The sequence below is a fragment of the Ranitomeya variabilis genome, chromosome 8 (assembly GCF_051348905.1).
Source record: "Ranitomeya variabilis isolate aRanVar5 chromosome 8, aRanVar5.hap1, whole genome shotgun sequence".
NCBI lineage: Eukaryota > Metazoa > Chordata > Amphibia > Anura > Dendrobatidae > Ranitomeya > Ranitomeya variabilis.
The window spans coordinates 50,498,111-50,520,951 of NC_135239.1; the positions used below are offsets into that span (position 1 = coordinate 50,498,111).

The window sequence follows — 22,841 nt, forward strand, 5'->3', positions numbered from 1 at the left end:
TGACGTCCCGGCTTGTGATTGGTTGCATCGCGGTCAAGCAATCACAAGCCGGGAGGCTGGACACGCGCGCATTTTAAAATGCGCGCTTGTCCAGCCTCCCGTGACGTCCCGGCTTGTGATTGGTTGCATCGCGGTCAACCAATCACAAGCCGGGAGGCTGGACACGCGCGCATTTTAAAATGCGCGCTTGTCCAGCCTCCCGTGACGTCCCGGCTTGTGATTGGTTGCATCGCGGTCAACCAATCACAAACCGGGAGGCTGGACACGCGCGCATTTTAAAATGCGCGCGTGTCCAGCCTCCCGGCTTGTGATTGGTTGACCGCGACGCAACCAATCACAAGCCGGGACGTCACGGGAGGCTGGACAAGCGCGCATTTTAAAATGCGCGCGTGTCCAGCCTCCCGTGACGTCACGGCTTGTGATTGGTTGCGTCGCCCATGTGACTGCGACGCAACCAATCACAAAGCCGGGACGTAATTTTAAAATCCTTAAGGGCCTGAAATTACGTCACGGCTTGCTGTGATTGGTTGCGTCGCCCATGTGACTGCGACGCAACCAATCACAAAGCCGGGACGTAATTTTAAAATCCTTAAGGACCTGAAATTATGTCACGGCTTGCTGTGATTGGTTGCTTCGCCCATGTGACTGCGACGCAACCAATCACAAGCCGGGACTTCACGTAAAGGAAAGAAAAGCGCGAATTTTAAACAAAGAACGCTGCCGCTTCCCTCGGTAAGGTGCAGGCTGCGTCGGAGAGGTGAGTATAGCAATATTTTTTATTTTAATTCTCTCTTTTACACATTTTTACATTAATGTTGTTTCGATACCGATACCCGATACCACAAAAGTATCGGATCTCGGTATCGGAATTCCGATACCCGCAAGTATTGGCCGATACCCGATACTTGCGGTATCGGAATGCTCAACACTAGTCACTACATACCCCCCTGCAGGCACACACATGGCCCCCCAGTCACTACATGCCCCCCTGCAGGCACACACATCCCCCAGTCACTACATGCCCTCTTCAGGCACACACATGCCCCCCCAGTCACTATATGCCCCCTGCAGGCACACACATGGCCCCTCAGTCACTACATGCCCCCCTGTAGGCACACACATAGCCCCCAGTAACTACATGCCCACCTGCAGGCACAAAAATAGCCCACCAGTCACTACATACCCCCCTGCAGGCACACACATGACCCCCCAGTCACTACATGCCCCCCTGCAGACACACATGGCCCCCCAGTAACTACATGCCCCCTACAGGCACACACATGGCCCCCCAGTCACTACATGGCCCCCCTTTCACTACATGCCCCCGTGCAGGCACACACATGGCCGCCCAGTCTCTACATGCCCCCTGCAGGCACACACATGGCCCTCCCAGTCACTACATTTCCCCTGCAGGCACACACATAGCCCCCCAGTCACTACATGTCCCCCTGCAGGCTCACACATGGCCCCTTAGTCACTACATGCCCAGCTGCAGGCACACACATGGCCCCCCCAGTCACTACATGCCCCCTGCAGGCACACACATAGCCCTCCCCAGTCACTACATGCCCCCCTGTTGGCAGGCACATGATAAAATAACAAACACTTAACTCACCTTCTGATGATGGCTCCGTGCTCCCAGCTCCTCGGTTGCACTTTCTGTTTCCCAGGAATCATATCATGTGACCCGGGCACACAGTGATGACATCACTGTGATGTGCCAATCACATGATCGGATGTCGGCACAGACACAGGAAGAGCCACGGGAGAACTGGAAGCACGGAGCCATCATAAGAAGGTGAGTTAAGTGTTTGTTATTTTATCATGTGCCTGCCAGCAGGGGGGCATGTAGTGACTGGGTGGGCTATGTGTGTGCCTGCAGGGGGGCATATTCATGATGGGAGGAGGGGGAGTGCCGGCACATGTAATATGCACTGCTCCCCTGTCAAGCAACTCGGAACGGCTTCAGCTCCAAGGTGATGGACAGCGGGTGCAGTGAATATTACATGAGGCTAATGAGTGGGAGCATGTTACCTCCTGCTTTCTCTGCAGCCTGCAGCCAGCCCACTCCAGCCCCCTGACATCACTGCAGAGCTGCCCCCACTCCTCTACAGCACAGCACATCACACAGATTCGGATTATAAGATGCACCCCCCACTTTCCCCCAAAATTTGGGGGAACAAAAGTGCGTCTTATAATCCGAAAAATACAGTATATATATATGACTGAATGTTATGCCATTATATGCACACTGTTGATAGGGAAAGTAAGCACTCCGGGGGCAGTTTAGTGTTAGGGGAGCAGTATCCCTAGTTGGTCATTCTGTAGGGACATTATAGTAAATAGTTAGAATAGGAGGGGCACGGTGGGGATAAGTATAGTTAGAGCTTCCTGGTTAGGGGAGTCGGGGCCTGGGTGCCCGTGCAGTTCACTGGGCTGCCTGGCCAGGAATCATCATGCCCCACAACATTAAAGAAAGGGGCCCAGCATAGAACAGCTGGCACTAAAGGTTCCTCTAGGAGGATGAAGTACGGCAGCGCTGTGGATGCAGCTGATAGAAGTCTGTCCCTACAAAGAGAGAAGTCTGATCAGCACGGGCTGAACACATGAGATGTGACAGATCTTTGCCTGAGCGGCAGTTCTTAGAACTGGGCTGAAATGGTGTAGGACTCCCCCATGTGAAGTGAGAATTCCGGATGGAATAGAATCTGCCAGACTGAGAAGCACGGTCTGACCCGGGGCTGAGCATAGAGAAGGAAATGACAGAGAAGGGACAGAAAGGAAAATACCAACTGTAATACCTGAAGTGCCTGTATTTGAGCAAGCTGTGCTGAGTAAAGGAGTTGACATTGAAGTTAAGCCGGAGTGTGTCTCCTTTATTGCGGAACCGTCTGTGAGGAATACATCCCCGTATCGGGCAAGTCCAGATGGCGCAGAGAGTCAGCTACAAGGTACTGCAGCAGAGAGATGTGATCTTTTGTGGGGAGGTGACCAGGGGGTGATACAGGAATTGCTGTCGGCCATGCTACCTCCCTGGCTCCCCTTCCTACAGCAGAAACCTATTGTTGATATATACATTTGCCGGAAGAGTAACAAAGCAACAGCCCAAAACAAATCTAAAATTATTATATTATATGTGAAATACAAATGTTTACTAGAAGAGATTTGTCAGGAGAGGTGACAGATATTCACTAATAGTACTTAAATTACTCTGAAGTTTTATGGTGATTCCTTTTTTTTCAGAAGGATAATGGGTGGATCAATCTTTTACAGTTGCAAAGTCTCATTTAGATATCCATTTTTTTCTCAGATGAAAGAAAAAATTATTTTCAACTTTGGGATGGATTTTATTTTCCCTAAGTGTTTGATCAGTGTAGCAATTTTTATGGTCAGAGTTTCATCAGCTTTTTTGCATTGCAAGAAAAACTGATCTAGATTTTCTTAGCTACGCCTACCAAACAGTCATTAAAAATTGGACAAAACTGAGTTCCAACAAACACTGCATCATTAAGTTTGATCCACAAATCAGATAAAAATTACATATGCCTACTTTTTCTTGTGTAAATCTAGAGGTGGGAAACAGAGCGCACAATAGGGAACACTTTTTCTTGTGAACATTCAATCAACATGTCCAAAAACTACTTATTGTTCATGCGCTATCCATAAAAAAATGGTTAACACACATACAAGAAAGACGATAGTCTCAATGAGGGCTAATGCAGATGTTAAGCATTGCAGTCTTGTAAAACCACTACTACTGATGTAACTTAGGGCTTGTGCACATGACAGAATTTTCTAGTATAAGTGCTATTCCTGGTTTTCACGAAGAGCACAAGTACCTATGATATTATATTTGGCTAGGCACATGCCTGTTTTTTTTTCCTTGGACCAAGTGGTCTATGGAAAAAAATCAGAGACATCCAATTTCGATATGAAGGTCGAATCAAAATTGGTAATGCAAGTCTATGGGTCTGTTGCAAAAAAATCGGACTGCACGTGGATGACATCTTAGGCTAGGTTCACATCACGTTAGTGCCATCCGTTTAATGGATCTGTTAAACGGATGCGCTAATGCTGATGCCCAAAATCGCTTTTTTGCTACAATCATGCTAACGCATGTGCTTACGCATGGTACCATGGCATGTGTTAGCAATAGAGGTCTATGCCCAGCGAACGCATCCGTTCGCTGTGCCTTAGACCTAACGTACCCGAAAATGTGGTAAACCTTTAAACGGATCGCCCTAATACAATGTGAACCTACCCTAAGTGAGGTCTGATTCTCACGGACTGACAGAATGAAGAAGGTGGAGAAACCTTTTTTTTCCTCTCTGCATCCAAGAAAATCTGGTGTCACTGTGATCATACTTTCATTAGAATAAAAAGACCGATTTTCTCGGACATGGAAAAAACAATCATGTGACCCTATCCTTACAGTGCTCAATCAGTAAAACTTTTGATCCACCACAATCACCAGAGAGGAAATCTTTATACAGTTTACATAACTTATGTATTAATTTGCTCACCTTATTGCTATAATATGAGAACATTAATGCCAAAAAAGAAAAAAAACACACTGCAAAGTAGGCATTTGCAAAGGTGGTCACATGCAAGTTGAAATCACAGCACTATTGGGAATGCAACTGTCTGGAAATAAAAAACCTGCTAATCTGGCATGGCCACAAAAATGTAACTATTTTTGGAAATGATAAATAGCCATTGCGGTTGAGTATTAATAGTCTGGTTATTTTACCACTGATCGCCATTCAGCATGGGTCTTTTCAAAAAGGATTAATAAAAAGAACATGGAAAATAAATTGAAATGGTCTTTCAGCTCCTTTGTAGTGATGCATCATCTATGGACGAGGCACTGAAATAAATGAAAGGTTTTTATTGCTGTAAAAGATCATTGAAGCCAGAGAAGATTATTACACATTTCACAGATATAGATGTTAAAGTTCTCCCCGTAATGTTTTTTGATCACCATGCCGATTACTGCTTCAATAGTTCTTTAATTAGAAAGACAGCGACCATTGTATACCTATTCCTGCTGGCATTTTATTTATGTTCCACTGATTAGTTCTGAATTGGACAGCGATTAGGCAGACAGCTGCTATTGTGCATCCACTGATAGATTCGCACACTACACACTTACCAGGATCATGGATAGCGCACATTAGGCAGGCTTAGTAAATATCTTTTTCTTATATTTTCATATTAGTAAAGTAAATAAAATCTAAGTATGAATAACAAGTATATTACATGCTGCACAGAATCTGAAAAAGTAAAATTCTAAGGATTGTCCAGGACTTGGGTCCTCAACGTCAGATCAGTGTAGGTGTAGGGATGTGGACTGTCTTACCTGTTCCTGCCCCTGAAGAGAACAGATGCGCTACATGAATACCATTGTGTGGTTTTATATGTAAACGTAACATGTGTCTAATGTGATGTAATGTAATTTATTATGATGGTGTACAGTTTATAAGGATAAGCTTTGTACAGCATAAGATATAGAATAAAGATAATAGGTTTAGCATCTAAGATACAAAATGGTTAAGGATAGAACTAGCTAAGTGGGTGGGCACTAGTATCAACAAAAGGGGGCACTTCCTGGTTAAAGAGAGTTCAGTGTTAGTGAAGTGCCTAGTGAAGGCCAGGTTCAGGTGCAGTTGGTTGCCAGGAGCAGCATGGGTCAGCCATTCGAGGCAGTGGAAGGTCAAATAGAGATCACTGATGGACATTCCTGCAGCATCTGGAGCCTAGGGATGGGGCGAGATACCAAGGGTCAGAGCTGGTCTTCTGAAATCATGAGGTTGGTGGAGGTGGAATTACGCCTGGGACAGGTTCCCCTTACTGGGTGCACTTCCGAGGTGGACAAATTCCTGAGGCTGATGGAGTTAGCAGGCTTGGAGGTAGTCCAGAACTAACAAGTGGCAGGACAGAAGAGGAGTTGTACTAATGAGGAAGTGCATATTGCTGGGCTCTATCCCACCTGTGCAGGGAAGAAAATGTAAGGTGGCACTCCGTGGACTTAGATCGGTGGAAAAAACTTCTTTACTAGTTGCATAAAAATGATATGAACCCATTTAAACGTAGTGTGTACGCGAAACTGCATTGTCCACACGGTCACTCACATTCCCCCGCTTCCATGTCTTTTTTTATGCAACTAATAAAGAAGTTTTTTTCACTGATCTAAGTCCAAGGAGTGCCACCCTTCATCATCTTTCCTGCATTTCTGAAAAAAGCTCATCTGCTGGGGTGTCCACAGAACCCTGTGAGTCTTCGGTGCAAGAAGCAATTTGTCTGCAAACTGAATCTTATGCTCACGTGAATGTATGTCAGTTTGTTGAGTGTCACTTTTTCTTCTCCTTTCACAGCATCTATCCACCCTGGGCCCAGCTGATGAACTGGTTTAGTAAAAGCTGAAGTATTACAAGGAACCTAGTGTCCCATGCATTATGTGCGGTGGCTTCTGAGGACGGAGGCCTACAAGTGAGTGTGATGCATCCCACACCCTACAGCACACTGGGACTGAGACAAATCTTGACTGTAAAGTGCCTGAGCAAAAGTAGACAGCCGCTCGGTTGTGACTACTACTCTCGGCCTCTTTGCAGAGGTCTGACACCTGTCACCCCCATCGATCTACTGTATGCTACCAAATATACTGCAGCGCCTATTGAAGGGAATGAAAGCTGAACTGCAGTAACCAAGAATGACTATACACAAGGTACAAAACCATGTTGATCAGTCTCTATCCACTGTCTACATCCATACACAGGAAGAGAAGCAAACAGCTAATGAGTGGGGGTGCCGGGATTCAGATGCCCCCACTGATCAGATACTTTTGTCAAAACCTAAGAATAGGTCACTTACGGGTTTCCACTATTAAAAAAATGGACCAAACTGATCAGATTGCAGTTAAAAGAAGCAAAATTAATATTGTATTCAACCCCCTTTTGTTCAGCAGACGTAGCTCCAGTCTTTGTGTTTTGGTTGCAGCAGTGACATCAGGATTACAGCTCACAATAGCACTGCAGCTAATCACTGAGGTCAGAAGCTCTGCTGTTGACTGAATAAACCACCAAGCTCAACGAGTAGCTGCATGCTGCAACTAAAACACAGATACTGGAGCCGCGGCAGGGAATCAGCACTAGACCAAATGAGTGTGAGAACTACCTCTATCTGTCTTTACTACTATTAGAAAGAATGGCGTGCACGTGCCTAAAAGTGGAGAACACCTTTCTTATATAAGTTCAGAACAAGCATTTTTACTTGACCCATTTATTTTTGTGTCTGTACTGTTTGTTCACCATGTGTTGCCATATAGTGCTACTGTATGCCATAACATCATGGAGATATGTTACGACTCACGACATGAAATCAGAGCAGTACACAGATAACTTGCACCAATTATTTGCCGTGGGTACCGTATCGCAGCTCCCATATTTGAAACTGTATGTCTCCAGGTGATGGATGTGTTAACCAAATAAATTGAATTTGCCCACTCCTTGCCCTGTCTTCATGTGGTTAAAATAATAGGAGAATAATCTTACAATATAATACTGAGCAAAGTGATGAACTTTTGGGATTGTGTAACTACAACTTTTTAAATATATGTACCATCTCGCCAGTTCAAAGAAGGTGGGAAGAGACTTTACGACTAGAAACTGGCTGTGTTCAGTCCCTTTTAAACCACCATTAAAGCACCACTCCAGATATTTTTTTAAAAAATTCTAGCCCTGGAATGGTGCCACTAGTCTAAGTTCCCTGACCCTAGTATTTTACTTACTAGCTGCCATCTTTGGCTGTTCCCGATGCTATTCCGGTCCAACACCGCCATCTTGCGACTGCAACTTCTGATTCATTGGAAGTCAGAAGTAATGATCACAAGATTTCAATGTAAGTCTATAAGAGTCTCGTTCTGGCCTTAATCTAACTCTCATAGACTTACATTGAGTTGTGACTTCTTAATCACTCAGCAAACACTGAAGCAATCCGGCAGATCATACTGGAGGCCATCCAAAGAGACACTGGGAACAGATCAACACGGTGGCTGATAAATATGAGAGTAGTGGCAGTCAAATAGATTATCAGCCCGACTCCAGAGATGCAATAAAAAACCCCACTGGAGTGGTGCTTTCAATATACATTGGAAAGTCGTGCTGTCTCAGGACTCAAAATTTGAGATGTTAGTCCTCTGCACCTACGTTCTCAGCAAGTAACCACAATTGCAAGCAGAGATCTTACAGGTCTATAATTCACAGATATTGCTTGTACCATTCCATAATTTTATACCTTGTTCATTATTTTATTAAATCCACTTTGCCAAAATACTTTTAATTTATTTCTTTTTTTTAGCAAATATATGAATTTTGAGAAAAACAAAGACAGTCCTTCATGTCGTCCTTGATATCCTTCTGACTCCTAATACTAATTCCCTCTCCTTTGTTAATCAGCAACTTGTTTCCTAGCTATTATTTAATGCTACCTTCAGTTTTTGTGGGTCACATTTCCCATGAAACTGATACCTCCACTTGAGAGCATTGACTGAAACCCTATTAATCAGCATCGGAATTCACTTACATAAAATCCATGGGACTAAGTAGCATCATAGCAGCATTTCATTTTATAGGACAAACATGTTGAAAAGAGAGAATGCTTTTCATTATGCTAAGTTGTCCTTGAACATTGGACCTTTCAAATCAACCTTTATTCTAATTCACAATAACATGTTGCTAAGTAACTAAAGCGATTTTCTGGTTGATTTTAGACATTATATATATATATATATATATATACATATATATATATATACATATATATATATATATATATATATATATATATATATATATATATATATATATATATATATAAAAAGATCAAAAAAGATGGCAGCACTCCATTGTTTCCAAAAAAGTGTAGGATTTATTCAAACCCACATATCAGTGCGACGTTTCAGCTCTACTGAGCTTTTCTCAAGAAAAGCTCAGTAGAGCTGAAACGTCGCACTGATATGTGGGTTTGAATAAATCCTACACTTTTTTGGAAACAATGGAGTGCTGCCTTCTTTTTTGATATTTATGGAATGTGGACAACCAGTGGACAGGTTGCCTGGAGGCTTTGCACCCGGAGATAAATAGTAGTAGTGCGCTGTTCCTTTTTTACGAATATATATATATATATATATATATATATATATATATATATATATAGTACAGACCAAAAGTTTGGACACACCTTCTCATTTAAAGATTTTTCTGTATTTTCATGACTATGAAAATTGTTTATTCACACTGAAGGCATCAAAGCTATGAATTAACACATGTGGAATTGTATACTTAACAAAAAAGTGTGAAACAACTGAAAATATGTCTTATAGTCTAGATTCTTCAAAGTAGCCACCTTTTGCTTTGATGACTGCTTTGCACACTCTTGTCATTCTCTTGATGAGCTTCAAGAGGTAGTCACCGGGAATGGTTTTCACTTCACAGGAGTGCCCTATCAGGTTTAATAAGTGGGATTTCTTGCCTTATAAATGGGGTTGGGACCATCAGTTGTGTTGTGCAGAAGTCTGGTGGATTCACAGCTGATAGTCCTACTGAATAGACTGTTAGAATTTGTAATATGGCAAGAAAAAAGCAGCTAAGTAAAGAAAAACGAGTGGCCATCATTACTTTAAGAAATGAAGGTCAGTCAGTCCAAAAAATTGGGAAAACTTTGAAAATGTCCCCAAGTGCAGTGGCAAAAACCATCAAGCGCTACAAAGAAACTCACCCTCGGACGCGCCCTGCTTCTTTCTGGCAGCCTTCCTTCCTAAGAATGAGCGCGTGAAGGACCTTAGATGACGTCGCGGCTTGTCCATGTGACCGCTCGAGACCAATCACAAGCCGCGACGTCACCGCAGGTCATTCACGCGCTCATTCTTAGGAAGGAAGCCTGCCGGTTAGTACCAGGGCGCATCCGAGGGTGAGTATATCAATATTTTTTATTTTGATTCTTTATTTTACACATTAATATGGATCCCAGGGCCTGAACGAGAGTTTCCTCGCCTTCAGACCCTGGGAACCATAGTATCCCATTGCACTGCATTGGGTTTCGTGTTTCAGCCGACCCCGACCCCGACTTTTTTATAGGATCGGCCGATTTCACTCGACCCGACTTTTGAGAAAGTCGGGTTTCGTGAAACCCGACCCGATCCTATAAAAATAAAAGTCGCTCAACCCTAGTCATAAGTATTCAGACCCTTTGCTCAGACTCTTTAAGGCCGGCGTCACACTAGAGAGTTTTTCGGACGTATGAGAGGTGCAAAAACAACGCATTGACCAATGATTCTCTATGGGGCAGCTCCTATCTGCCGTATATTTCTCAGCTGTATTTTATGGGCATAGAAAATCATAGCAAGCTGCGTTTGTCAGCATATTGTGCAAAAAATCCACTAATGAAAGTCTATGGGGGCGAGAAAAATACGGATTACACACGGACCATCAGTGTGACTTGCAAAAAATACGCAGCGGTGTTCTAGAGAAAAGCCAGTAACGTAGCTACCTAGACTTGCGGTGCTGCGCCCCCTGCTGACATAACCTCATATGAACTTAAGCTTGAGAAAATATTCAGGAAAATTCCCACGCTCGAGTTCATATGAGGTTGTGCCAGCAGGGGGCGCAGCACCGCAAGTCAAGGTCAAGTCAAGGTCAACGTTCCCCTGCTTCCCATTCATTCAGCAAATCAGCTATTTGCCAGGGTCTTAGTTGGGTGAATATAGACACTCTACAAAGGGCACTCACCAGTTGGTAAAATATAAACTCTTCATTCCGTAGAGTTTATAAACAGCATGAAACACAGAGTGGAGTGAAATACAAGGATACCTATGGAGAATAGTTGTTTTGCGCCAACCAGGCTGGCATAAAATGGCTATTGTTTATACTGTATGTACCCATGTTCTCCATTCTGTGCAACATGGCCCAACAAACAGGCTCTGCATGCATGTGTTGTGACAGTGGAACAACCGAGACACTTGCAGCTGCGGCATCGACCAGCTGATCAGCTGGTGGGCTCCATGTATCCGTGTTCCCTCTGCAGCTTATTTGTCAAGCGCTATAGCTTGCCGAATAAGTGGGGACCTGAAGAAATTCACTCAACTCTAGTTAACAGGTATTTTCATATCCAGTGGAAAAACATGTACAGAATGATGACCATGCTGCAAGTCTGAAGGCGCCAACAACAATCTGAGATCCAACGTGAATTTTTACTGCAGATACTTTGAAAAACCTATGTTGGCAAATCCAACACGTGAGCATAACATTAGAGCATCACGTATGCAGTATAGGCAAAAACATAATGCAGAATATATAAATGTTTTCATCTCAAATACAACTTGAAATGCATGCAATACGTACAGAACAACTCTTGTCTGGATTCCTTTTCCAGTGCTTCTTATCCTGCTGTTTCAGTGTCGTGGAACGTAGAGATGCATGAGCTGCAGTCCGGGGGTTAAGCATCAGGATATTCTGTAAACAATGAGAGAAACAGCCATTATTACATATGACAGAGGAAAATAAAAAACATGATGAAACCTTTTCTAACATTGACATGTATGCTGGAAGCAATCATCGACAACAGAGTAAAATAAAGTGTTAGCTAAAGCTAAACTGAATTAAAATAGTAAGGTATGTGTGAAAGTTTTGAAATGTGATTTACCTGGTTTGGCAACATTTACCAGGAAATTCGATTTGTGGCAAATCCATTTACCGTGTATCAAAAGCAATCCAAAGTCTTTAATTGCCTTCCAAAAACTTATATGACACTAATTTGCTTCCCCAAAAAATAATCTTCTTCACTGCTGTGCTGTCACATACTATTTTGACATTTTTTTCATTTTTTCATACCTTTATCGCCAAGAATAAGCTGTGTCATTCTCTCACTATCCAGATTCACCATAATATGGCTGCTGCATTTTCTGCTTTTGCTTTCATGCACGCTACAATAGTCCTTCCTGACTGGTTGTACTATATCATGTGATTTGATATACAGTATGCAAGGCATCATTGGAAATCCCACCCAAATGATTGATCTCTGTAGACATAATTTTTTAGCAATGTATAAAATGGCAGTTGCCAATATTGGGGATTTTCTCAATCTGAATTACAATTTTTTCAAATTTGCCAGATTCAGCTAATGCATAAAAGGTCGACACAAATTCGATCCTCATAGAATTGAGAATATTGCTATAATCTTGCACTTTTTCAGTTGTTTTCAAATTTGGATGCATTAAAAACATGGTAGCACTAGCACTACTAAATATCAGTGTTGTCCTGTAATTCTTGAGTAGACATAAATTTAAATACTAAATATAAGCGAATTGATTTAATGCAAATATATTTTTTAGTAATTCGAGAACCCTGGAGAATGTGAACTATTTGCGTTCACTTTATGCAAATTGCTTAAAATGGCTACTGCTATTTTACATGTTGCAGAAGATTGCAGAAGCTAGAGACCTTGATTTCATATTTGAGATTTGCAGCAGATCAAACTTTGGAGAAAATTTTGCAAAGCTCACGAATTCAAATGACTCTGACTTCTTGTCAATGAACGTTAGATTGTATGTGCGGAAGTCACTTTAGCTTAGAAGAGGAAGAGAGAAGGAGCTCAGCTGTCTCCATCCACTAATATTAATGGTGGAGTGAGTTTAAACGCCCAACTTAGTTTAAAAGAAGTGTGTGAGAGGCATCTTGGCAATTGGCTTCAGTAACAATAGAGCAGAAAAAGCGCTTTGCTCAGCTCAAAAACGTTGATTAATTTAGGCTTGTAAGCTTATGGGATATGTTTAAATAAAATATGTGTTTTATGTGTTTTATTGTATGGGATTGGATGAGCTACTGTAAACTTAATAAGCTCTATATTTTTGGTTAAGGCTTCCATATGTAGATGAATAAATTGTTTTGCAGTACTCTGGTCCATTGGTCATGTTGGTAGTTAATTAGCCCAGTTAGTAGTCCTGCTGCACAGGAGCCCTGCTAATAACCTGATAGCTGATGGAATTCCTGGCATCACTTCGGATTCGTAGACTCGGCACAAAATCATTATTCCGGCGTCACATGTGCCTGGTGTCATTCCAGGTCTACTAGTTAGAAGAAGTGCCAGAGACTCCTGCAAGTAGGAGGCAGTTCATTGGCCACAGGCTATTGATGTGAAAACTGGACCATTGTCCTCAAATCAACTTTTTTCCCTACGTGCTCGTGAATTGGTTTAATAACTAGACTAGACTAATACCTACTATTATAAGCTCGATAAACACCCCAGTTTGTGGTTGAAACGCTTGTGGTTGATATTTTTTTACCATTTTATCTATGGTCAATCTAAATTGAAAAAAGAAAGATCAGTGAAAACTTTACTGTTCTTCAATGTGTGACAGCACCTTAAAGGGAATCTCACAACCATTCATATGCACATGTTGGACATTGAAAGATAAATACATTAATAATGTTTTATTTGCTGTACTTTGTGCTGCTAAGGAGAAATCCTCTCAGTTTTATCAATATGAAAATGAGGCATTAAGTGCTCTGGGTTGGATAAAGCACTTAATGAAAGTTTGCCTCACAAGGTCATTTACTTCATTAGCTCCTACTTCTCTATGTTGATTGATAGCTAAAGTCAGGTGCTGGGCAGGAAATAATGCACCTGCTCCCATCACCATGATCCTTGAGCTTGCACTGTAAGTTGTCCTTCTGAGGTCACTGGTAGAGATGAGCGAATTTGCTCAGGGTCACCGTGCTGACCAACTTTTAACTATTGTAACTTCCTAGCAGAAAATAATTATGTTTCAAAAATTATGCAGATGTAAAGTAGACATACACAAAATGTTTTTTAATAACTATTTTGTGTGCCATAACTCTCTGATTTAAGGACATAAGAATTAAATTTTGAAAATTGCTAAAATTTAAAAATGTTTGCCAAATTTCTGATATTTTCACAAATAAACTCAAAACATATTTAAACAAATGTTACCACTATCATGAAGCACAATGTGTCTCGAAAAAACAACATTAGCATAACTGGGATACGTTGAAGGTTTCCAGAGTTATTACCACTGGTCAGATTTCAAAATTTGGGCAGGGTATTAATCTCAAAATTGCCATGGTCACTTAGGGGCTAATTACTGCAAACCATCTAGTAGCAACAGTTTGGAAGAAAAAAATATATCACTACATTAGGATTTATTATAGAGATAATAGAGGCACATAACATCTATAAGCATATCTACTCTTCAAGAATAGATAATATTGTCACATACGAAAGGAATTGGTCACTATGGAGCAATACATTTCCAATTGTTTTATAACTATTATACGTTACGGTATCTCTAAGGCGACTGGTAGGACAACTTGTAATATGAGATTAAATGATTCCCAGTATAAATAATTCCAGTGAACTTTATCTTTAACTGAATCAAATGATCACCATATTTATTTTTAAAATCATTTCCTCTATTTTTATTTCTCCCCATCCTGATTTAGATATTTCCCTCTCGACCTTTCTCATCTTCCCCTTTCTACCTCAGCTTTCCTTTCCCGCACCTAACTTTAGGTTTCTTTCCATTCCTGAGTCACCCTTGCCCTGTTCCTTTATTGTAGTAAAAGTTATGTAGCTGATACTTTTTAAATGTTTGGTAATTGGAAAAATGTAATAAAAACTATTTGTGAAAAAAATAAATTTAGGTTAAAGTATTCTTTACTATACCAATCCTGGTACATTATGAAAGTTAAAGTTTACTTTTTTCAAAGATATTTGAAATGCAGAAAATGGTATATATTTGCCCAGCATGTTCTCTCTGGGAGATTGCGAGTAATATATGAAATTACCTTCTCAAATTGTTACTTTCCTCCAGTGAGCACAACTGATGAAAAAATAATTAAAAGGGCAGGAGCTAAACTAAATCTCTACAATAATTCTTGCTTTTTTTTATGTGTAATTGTGATCATAAAAAGTAATTATGTAAAAAGTATAATATTTGCACATTGGCTATTGTGTCCTTACTTTCGGTTCATCACTTTTGAGCTTGTGCAGTGCACACTTGCAGTATAATAAAATTGGAGAGTTACATCTCTATTAAAATGCAGGGGCCAAGAAAACAAGATCACACCAATAATAGTTGTTTGTATCCTATGAATATCTTCTCTATTTAAAGGGAATCTATCAACTTGTCTAACTTCCCTTAACTGTTTATATTATTTAGGTCTTTGAATGATAAATACATCGATACATTTTTATTTCCTATCCATTGCATTACTCTAGAGAAATCTACATTTTTATCAATATATAATTGAGACATTATGGTCTTTGTCCAGCAAAGAGCACAATGAGCATCGATGAGAGGTGCATGCCTTGTGGCACGCTGAAGCCATTGACTAGAGATGAGCAAATTTGTGGGTTCCCTCTTATTCGGCAAGCTATAACACTTGCCAAATAGGCTGCAGAGGGAACCCGACTTCCTGGATCTCACCAGCCGATCAGCTGATCGGCACCGCAGCTGCATGTGTCGCGGCTGTGTCACAGTCACGACACATCCTTGGAGAGCTTGTTTGTTGGGCTCTCCATGCATGTGTCATGCCTGTCACACAGCTGTGACACATGCAGCTGTGGCGCCGATCAGCTGATCGGTTGGTGCAATCCAGGAAGTCAGATTCCCTCTGCAGCCTATTCGGCAAGCGCTATAGCTTGCCGAATAAGAGAGAACCTGTTCAGATTAGTCTTGGCGACAGTGGGATGGCTTTTTTTTGCCATTTTTTAATCAAAAACCGTATTACTAAGAACTCTATGTTATTTAAATGCACTTTTGCTTTTACTTATTTAGATACAGCAGGGTTTATCATTCTGCTATTGGTAGGTTTTGTTGGCTTTTAGAATACAGATTCCATATGAATAGACTGTGTGCTCCATTAGCTGATTCCTTGGGGTGCCAGAACAGCAGAAATTCCTCCAGGTGACCCAATATTGGAATCTCCATTGCCTAAGGAATTCATCTAGGGGTGTAGTGAGTATTTTGAACCCATAGATGTCTCACAGAATTTTATAAAATTGAGACATGGAAATGTGACATTGTAGTTGTAAAAATGCAATAATTGTATTGGCTGCAAATTTGTCAGTTACACAAGGGTTAATAGGTGAAGCTGGACCCCATTTATTGTGCAAATTCTCCTGAATTCAGTCAGAAATTACTATTTGGCCACATAGCAGGGCTAAGTAGAAAGGAGCCCTTTTTGGCTTTTGAAGCACAGATTTTGCTAAAATAGCTTACGGATGACCTTTGTGGAACCCCAAGGATGCCACAACAGGAGAAAAAAATCCCAAAAGTGACTCCATTGTAAAATTTGCCACTCTCCAGGAATTCATCTATGGCTGCAGTCACCCTTTTGTACCATCCACACTATGCTTTATTTTGGAGAATTGAAAATATGCCTGTTTAGTGCCTATACATTGTGCCCCCATACAGAGGCCCTATATATTGTAGTGCCTCCATACATTGTGTTTAGCTTGTGCTTCTGGCAGCATGCACCCCACCCAAAAATTGTTAAATATTCTCTCTCCACTACAATATTGACCACCATGTGTCCCCTTACAGAGGTTAAGGCACAGTGTGGCTCAGAAGGAGGGAGGAATTTGGATTTGTGAGCACAGAATTCACTGAATTTTATTTGAAGAGGCAGGAGCGATGTTACTTTTCCAGAATCTTTGCTCTACAAGTAACATGGGAACCCCTATAGTTTCAGTGACAGATGATGGACCTGAGTGGGGGCTGGTTTAGTGAGGGATAAATTAGGGCTTTTGTCTGTAATATTTTTGAGTACATAACATTTTTTGATGGCTTTCAGTATGAGGCTAGGATAACTTACTTGGGATTTTGTATGAATCGTGGTTTTGGGGAAGTTACACAGAAACCCCGACATAAGTGCTTAGTGGAGAGTGCAGGATAAATGTGAGTTGAGCCTTATTAAGATTTTTGGGAGGTAGATTGAATAAATAGAAGTACAGTGCGGTATAAGTGATAAGGCGGATTTATTCTTTGGATCAATGTGTTTATCATATTTATATCTTTTTTTTAGGTTTTGCTGCTATTAAACAGTAAAAATGCTTTTTTATAAAAAGTAATTTTTTCATAGCTGAATTCTGAGAGTTATAACTTTTTTATTTTTTGGTGAACAGAGCTGTATGAGGGCTTATTTTTTTTGCAGACGAGTCGCAGATCTTTTTGGTACCATTTTGGGGCACATCATTTCTTTTAATCACTTTTTATTCAGATTTTTCAAACAGAGAATGAACAAAAAACAGTAATTCAGTTATAGCTTTTTGGGGGGGCTGTTCACAAGGAGGTAAAAGTGATAAGACCGATTTATCCATTGGGTCGGTATGATTACAGAGATACCAGATTTATATTCTTTGTTTTATGCTATTCTATTTTTACAGACTAAGAATAATATTTTATGTCTAACAATGACATACAAAGCCATTCACAACCTGACTCCTCCATACATCTGTGATATAGTCTCCCATTACCTACCTACACGTAACCTTCGATCATCTCATGATCTCCTGCTCTACTCCTCTCTCATCTCTTCCTCCCACAACCACATCTAAGACTTCTCCCGTGCTTCCCCTATACTCTGGAACTCTCTACCTCAACACATCAGACTCTCGCCTACCACGGAAACCTTCAAAAGGAACCTGAAGACCCACCTCTTCCAACAAGCCTACAACCTGCAGTGATCCCCGGTCTACTGAACCGCCGCATGACCAGCTCTACCCTCTCCTAGTGTATCCTCATCCATCCCCTGTAGACTGTGAGCCCTCGCGGGCAGGGTCCTCTCTCCTCCTGTACTTGTGTGTGCCTTGTTTTACTCCTGTTTATTGTACTTGTCTATATTTGTCCCATTCACATGTAAAGCGCCATGGAATAAATGGCGCTATAAAAATGTATAATAATAATAATAATAATTTTACAAAAATGAATTTGTTTTTGCATCATCATATTCTGAGAGCTGCAACTTTTTTTTTTGTCGAAAGAGTCACATTGGAGCTTGCACAGTTGGAATTACTCATGGTGCTAGCAGTGACATAATGAAGGTTACCGCAGCTCACACTGAACTGACCATGGGAACAGCTGTGACCTGTAGTAACTTCTATGACTAGTTGCTGCTCGTAACTGAAGCTGCATCCCAAGATCAGTTCAGTATTTCCTGGATTTGTGGCTGATCCAATATCCCTGTCCCCTTCCCAGGCTATTAATATCATCCAATAGCTTTCTGTTTAGCTTTTGCTGGTTAGAAATTATAGGTGGACCCTGCATCATTTTTTTCTAGAGTCCCCAGTAAACTAACCAGTAAAGGCTAAGCAAACTGCTGTCAGCTGTTATTAATAGCATAGGAACCATTTGGGATATTGGCCTATTTCCAAAATTATTAAACTCAGCCCCAAGAGATCGGCTTTCCCTCTGCTGGCTATGAAAATTAGGTGGAAGCCCACGCCATTTATAATTTAAAATTATTTATTTTACACACAACATATATAGTGGGTGCTGAATACAACTCCCATCAATGTCGTCTGGTTGAAACCAGGCAACAATGATGAGAGCTGTCTTTAACACCTGGTGCCTGGGAACAGTGCGAACTGTACAGCTTTTCTCTGGCACCAGTACGTGTCACATTGATGCGACACACAGATGCCACACATATGTAGCACAAGGACACGGAGAGCTCTGGTACTGTTTTTCCAATACCGGAAATATCAGGATGTGTGAAGGGGACCTAAGGTACAGTTTTTAAGAATGTATCTTTTGTTAGTGAGCTGTTCGTGTGCACAAAAGCAGAATACAGACTGTACAGTGAGCAATTAAAGTGCACAGCAATTTTCTACATTGACCTAAGATCCATCTGTAAAAAAAAAAATCACAGCATGCAACAGTATTTTTCTTTTTTAGGACAAAGTAATTCTTGTTTGAATGGCACAAAGCTGGTTCAAAAGACTTCAATACGGAAGTCCACTGTGACCTGCTAATGAATGGAGTCAGATTTGCAATTTGTGGACTTTACAAGCCCCAGAAATCACATTTTGCATGTGAGTTCAACCTAACCCTGTCTATGATATTAACGAAACGACTGCTGATAAGTGAACTTTACGAAAAAATACTTATAGTTGTATTAGGAAAATTTTATTGACTAATGTCTATGATTCAGGGAAAATGGCACTGGCTGGCAATACCCAGCCCCTCATTCATTGCGGTGCTGCTAATGGCTATAAATGAACGACACTGATATATATCATTGTATGTGATATCACCATTGTAGAATTTTGGAGCATTATTGTATATCCACTTGGTACATAAATATTTAACATTTTCTAACTGCATACATATACTACAATGTAACAAGGTATTTTGATGCAGAAAGTAAAAATTCAACACCTAACTTGACATGTTCAATGGTTTGTACATTGTTAAAAGGGTTGTCTGTCACTGTGTGTGAATCCTTACAGTGTGTGCACTGTACAATGTAAGTTTTCTCCTGTACTGGTATCGGGAGCTGGTGGGCACATGACCATAAGTACACGCAGTCACATGCCAACAAGACGTGCATGACAGAACTCGTTTTGTTGGAATGTGGCTAGAAGTATGCAAATGGCATACTAGCGGTCACATGACTGCCTTGTCCTGGCATTGTCACCCGAGAATCCTCACAGCGCACGGTGTGCACTGTAAAGATTCGCAAGTCTGTAGTCATATAGACTTACTGCAGACTTTTGCCCTAAGGTCGGACATCCTCTTTAAGTGTCCAGTTATAGTTTTTTATATCAAGACTTTTTTTTTCCTGTGTCAAGGTATAGTTGTGTGATAGGTTTAGAAATCCAACATCCATATTAGCTGTAGATTTCACAAAATGGAAAATCTACAGCTAATTGCTAGGATTTAATTGCAGATTCAGCAGCAGATTTATCAGAGATGTAACTCTTATCAACACCAGGATGAAAATGCACAAAATAACTTAGAATGATTTGGATGTCAAACATGTAGCACTGGAAATATGCTGCAGATTTTTTGCGCTGCATATCTGAGCCGTGTCCTATGCTAATTCTTTATATTTGTGCACACCCCAAAAATAAGTTTTGAAATAGTATAAATCTCTCTAATGATGAGATCGGTGCTCTGCATTTACCACTCTAGCTGCATGGCAATGGCCGAAGAGTTGGGTTATGCCATCACTGACTTAACCATTGTGTCGGAGACAAAGCATTCAATGCTACAAAAATGTATTCTTTGTCAAATATTTCCCCTTCTTTGTACAACATTGTGAAATTCATTCTACATAATATTTGAGGCCAATTCGCAATGTAAAATATATCTCCAATAAGATATATACTCGATTTTTCATTAGCTTATATATACTGTACAACACAGTTGAGTGCAGAAAAGATTTTTTTTTTCACAGAATGGATCTGAACATCATCTAAATCTTTTGATGTTTTGATGGACAAGCTAAGAGCTAACAGAGTGTTCCTAGAGTTAATGATGAGAACTTCACACAGAGCACAATAGTAACTCTGCAGCAATATGCCAGGTGGAACCACTGGATATACTGAAAATCTGACACTGACTGATTACTCCTCATTTTATAGTCCATGGTGCTTTGACAGAGCACAATTTTAGTTACAACGCTTGTTTTACCAAAACTTTCCCAATCTGTTCTGCAACTGTTCCATCTCTCACTGGTGCTCGCTGGGTTCGCAAACACCAATCAATCATGTTTTCAATTCTGTATCTCCAATTTAATTCGTCAAATGAGTAAATCTCCTGTAAAAGTCAATCACTGTGTCAGGCTAATGTTTTACTTCTGAGCCGTTCTTACCATATTAGATACTGAAAATAGAAAACAAACTATAAAAGGGTAGCTGGGCACATAAATGAGAGCCCAAGATAGCATGTAGCTATATGTTAGAATGACACTTTTAAGAGAAAGTACAACTTTATTCTGTATTATGACTGCACTGCTTTATTCCCAAGTATATGCATAACTAAAGGATCTAAATACTGAAAATATTTTAAAAAGAAGAAACTGTCCATGTTTGACCTGGTTTTTACTTTGTAAATTGGGTGGAAAATGGCCTCTTTTTGGATCAGTGTGGATCATTTCAGCTGATGTTATCAGGTCAATAAACATCATATTAGGAAAAATTAATTTATATCTGATAAATATTTTGGATATTACAACACTTCACAAGTTATGACGGGGTATTTTTGCCATTTGGTTTCAAGAGGGCACTACTCCCTTCTGACTTGCTACTTGTCGGAATGAGGGAGTTGTACTCCTGCTTGATTTACAATGTTAACTAGTGGCATCATCAAGCCAATAGCCATAACAGTGCTTTCTCTGACTTTGGAAGGATCGATAGCTTTACCCTGCAGCATCAGAGGAGGGCAGTGGCACCAAATTGGCCCAGATACAATGATCTGACCAGCAGCTGCTCTCTCACTTCTTTAGGATGTATGTTATTTTTCTGAAGGTGAGGAGATCTCATTGGTCACAGGGATCGCATGACATAACAATGTCATGTGATCCCCGAGAAAGCCAGTGCTGACACCGCTGGAATGACGCCAGCACCAGAAGTGTTTATAGTTGTCATTATTTTACAAGGCACATGTTTAAATAAAATCTGGAATGACAATATGCACAATAGGGTCTTATCCGGATTACAAGGGAAAGAGTAAAACGCAAATTCCTCGCCTGCAGGGGTTGTGAAAGTCACAACCCCTTTATTAGCTTTTAAGCAAAGATGGGGTGATGCAGATCCACCAAACAGAAAGTGAGCAAATTTGGAGGTAAAATTGGATAAAAAACCTGCGCTGCCAAGGATCCAATATCCAATAGGAGACCAGATGCGATATGGATACAGCTTAATTTGTCAACTCGTTTCAAGTTGATCATGCATCTTAATCAGGACAAATCACAATGATAGGGTTCAACTTGCAAGAATGCAGGAACAGATAGACAATACATTCAAAAAAGAGGAGTGCAAAAATGGTCCTCCATGGTCATGTGACCACACATCACGTTATCTTGTCGACATAATACGTAGCACATTTGCACAAACTTAGAAATTGAATAGAAAAATAAATTTCAAATAAGCAAATGATATACCATATTTTGCGGATTATAAGACGCACGCCAAATTTTAAGGCGAAAAATGGAAAAACCTTTTTTTAATAAAATGGTGGTGCTTCTTATAATCCATGCGTCTTATTGCTTACCCGGGGTGGTGGCTGCAGTGAAGCAGGGTCCTAGGGTTGCTGCTAGAGGAGGAAAGAGTGGAGCGTTGCTGAAGGCCACAGGCTGGGATGAGGGGGTGTTCGGATGTGCGGCGCGCCGCTGCGGGTGTTCGGTGGTGCGGAGGCTCTGCCAGCATTTTATGAAAGCCCCACACTTACATGGTTTACTATGCGTTGCATTCCGGGAAAATTGTTGCATGCACAGATGGAGACACCACAGCACCGAACACCTGCAGTGGCGTGTCACACATCCAAACACCCCCTCATCCCAGTCTGTGGCCTGCAGCAACGCTCCACTCTTGCCTCCTCCAACAGCGACCCTGGGACCCTGCTCCACTGCGGACGGTAAGGTATATCCCCATTATACAACGCACCCCTATTTTCCCCAAAAAATTTTGAGGAAAAAAGTGTGTCATAATCCGAAAAATACGATATGTGAAGAATAATAATACTAGTGTTTAGAAATTAAACAGAGCAGAAATAGAGGGGAATAAGAGTGTTTGTTAATAATAAAAAGAGAGGGAGAGGATCA

General features: G+C 40.9%; 1 protein-coding gene across 4 annotated transcripts in view; it reads right to left on the reverse strand.

The window, feature by feature from the left end:
• The window catches only part of DPYD (dihydropyrimidine dehydrogenase), a 1,626,828-nt gene that overhangs the window by 1,430,988 nt on the left and 172,999 nt on the right, over positions 1-22,841 (reverse strand). For 3 of the 4 annotated variants that reach the window (XM_077278231.1, XM_077278232.1, XM_077278233.1), the window contains exon 2: positions 11,397-11,507. In XM_077278231.1, coding sequence (XP_077134346.1) covers positions 11,397-11,507 — 111 coding nt within the window. Of the gene's footprint in view, positions 1-11,396; positions 11,508-20,710; positions 20,837-22,841 lie in introns of all 4 variants that reach the window. The other variant, XM_077278230.1, reaches the window with a different exon arrangement.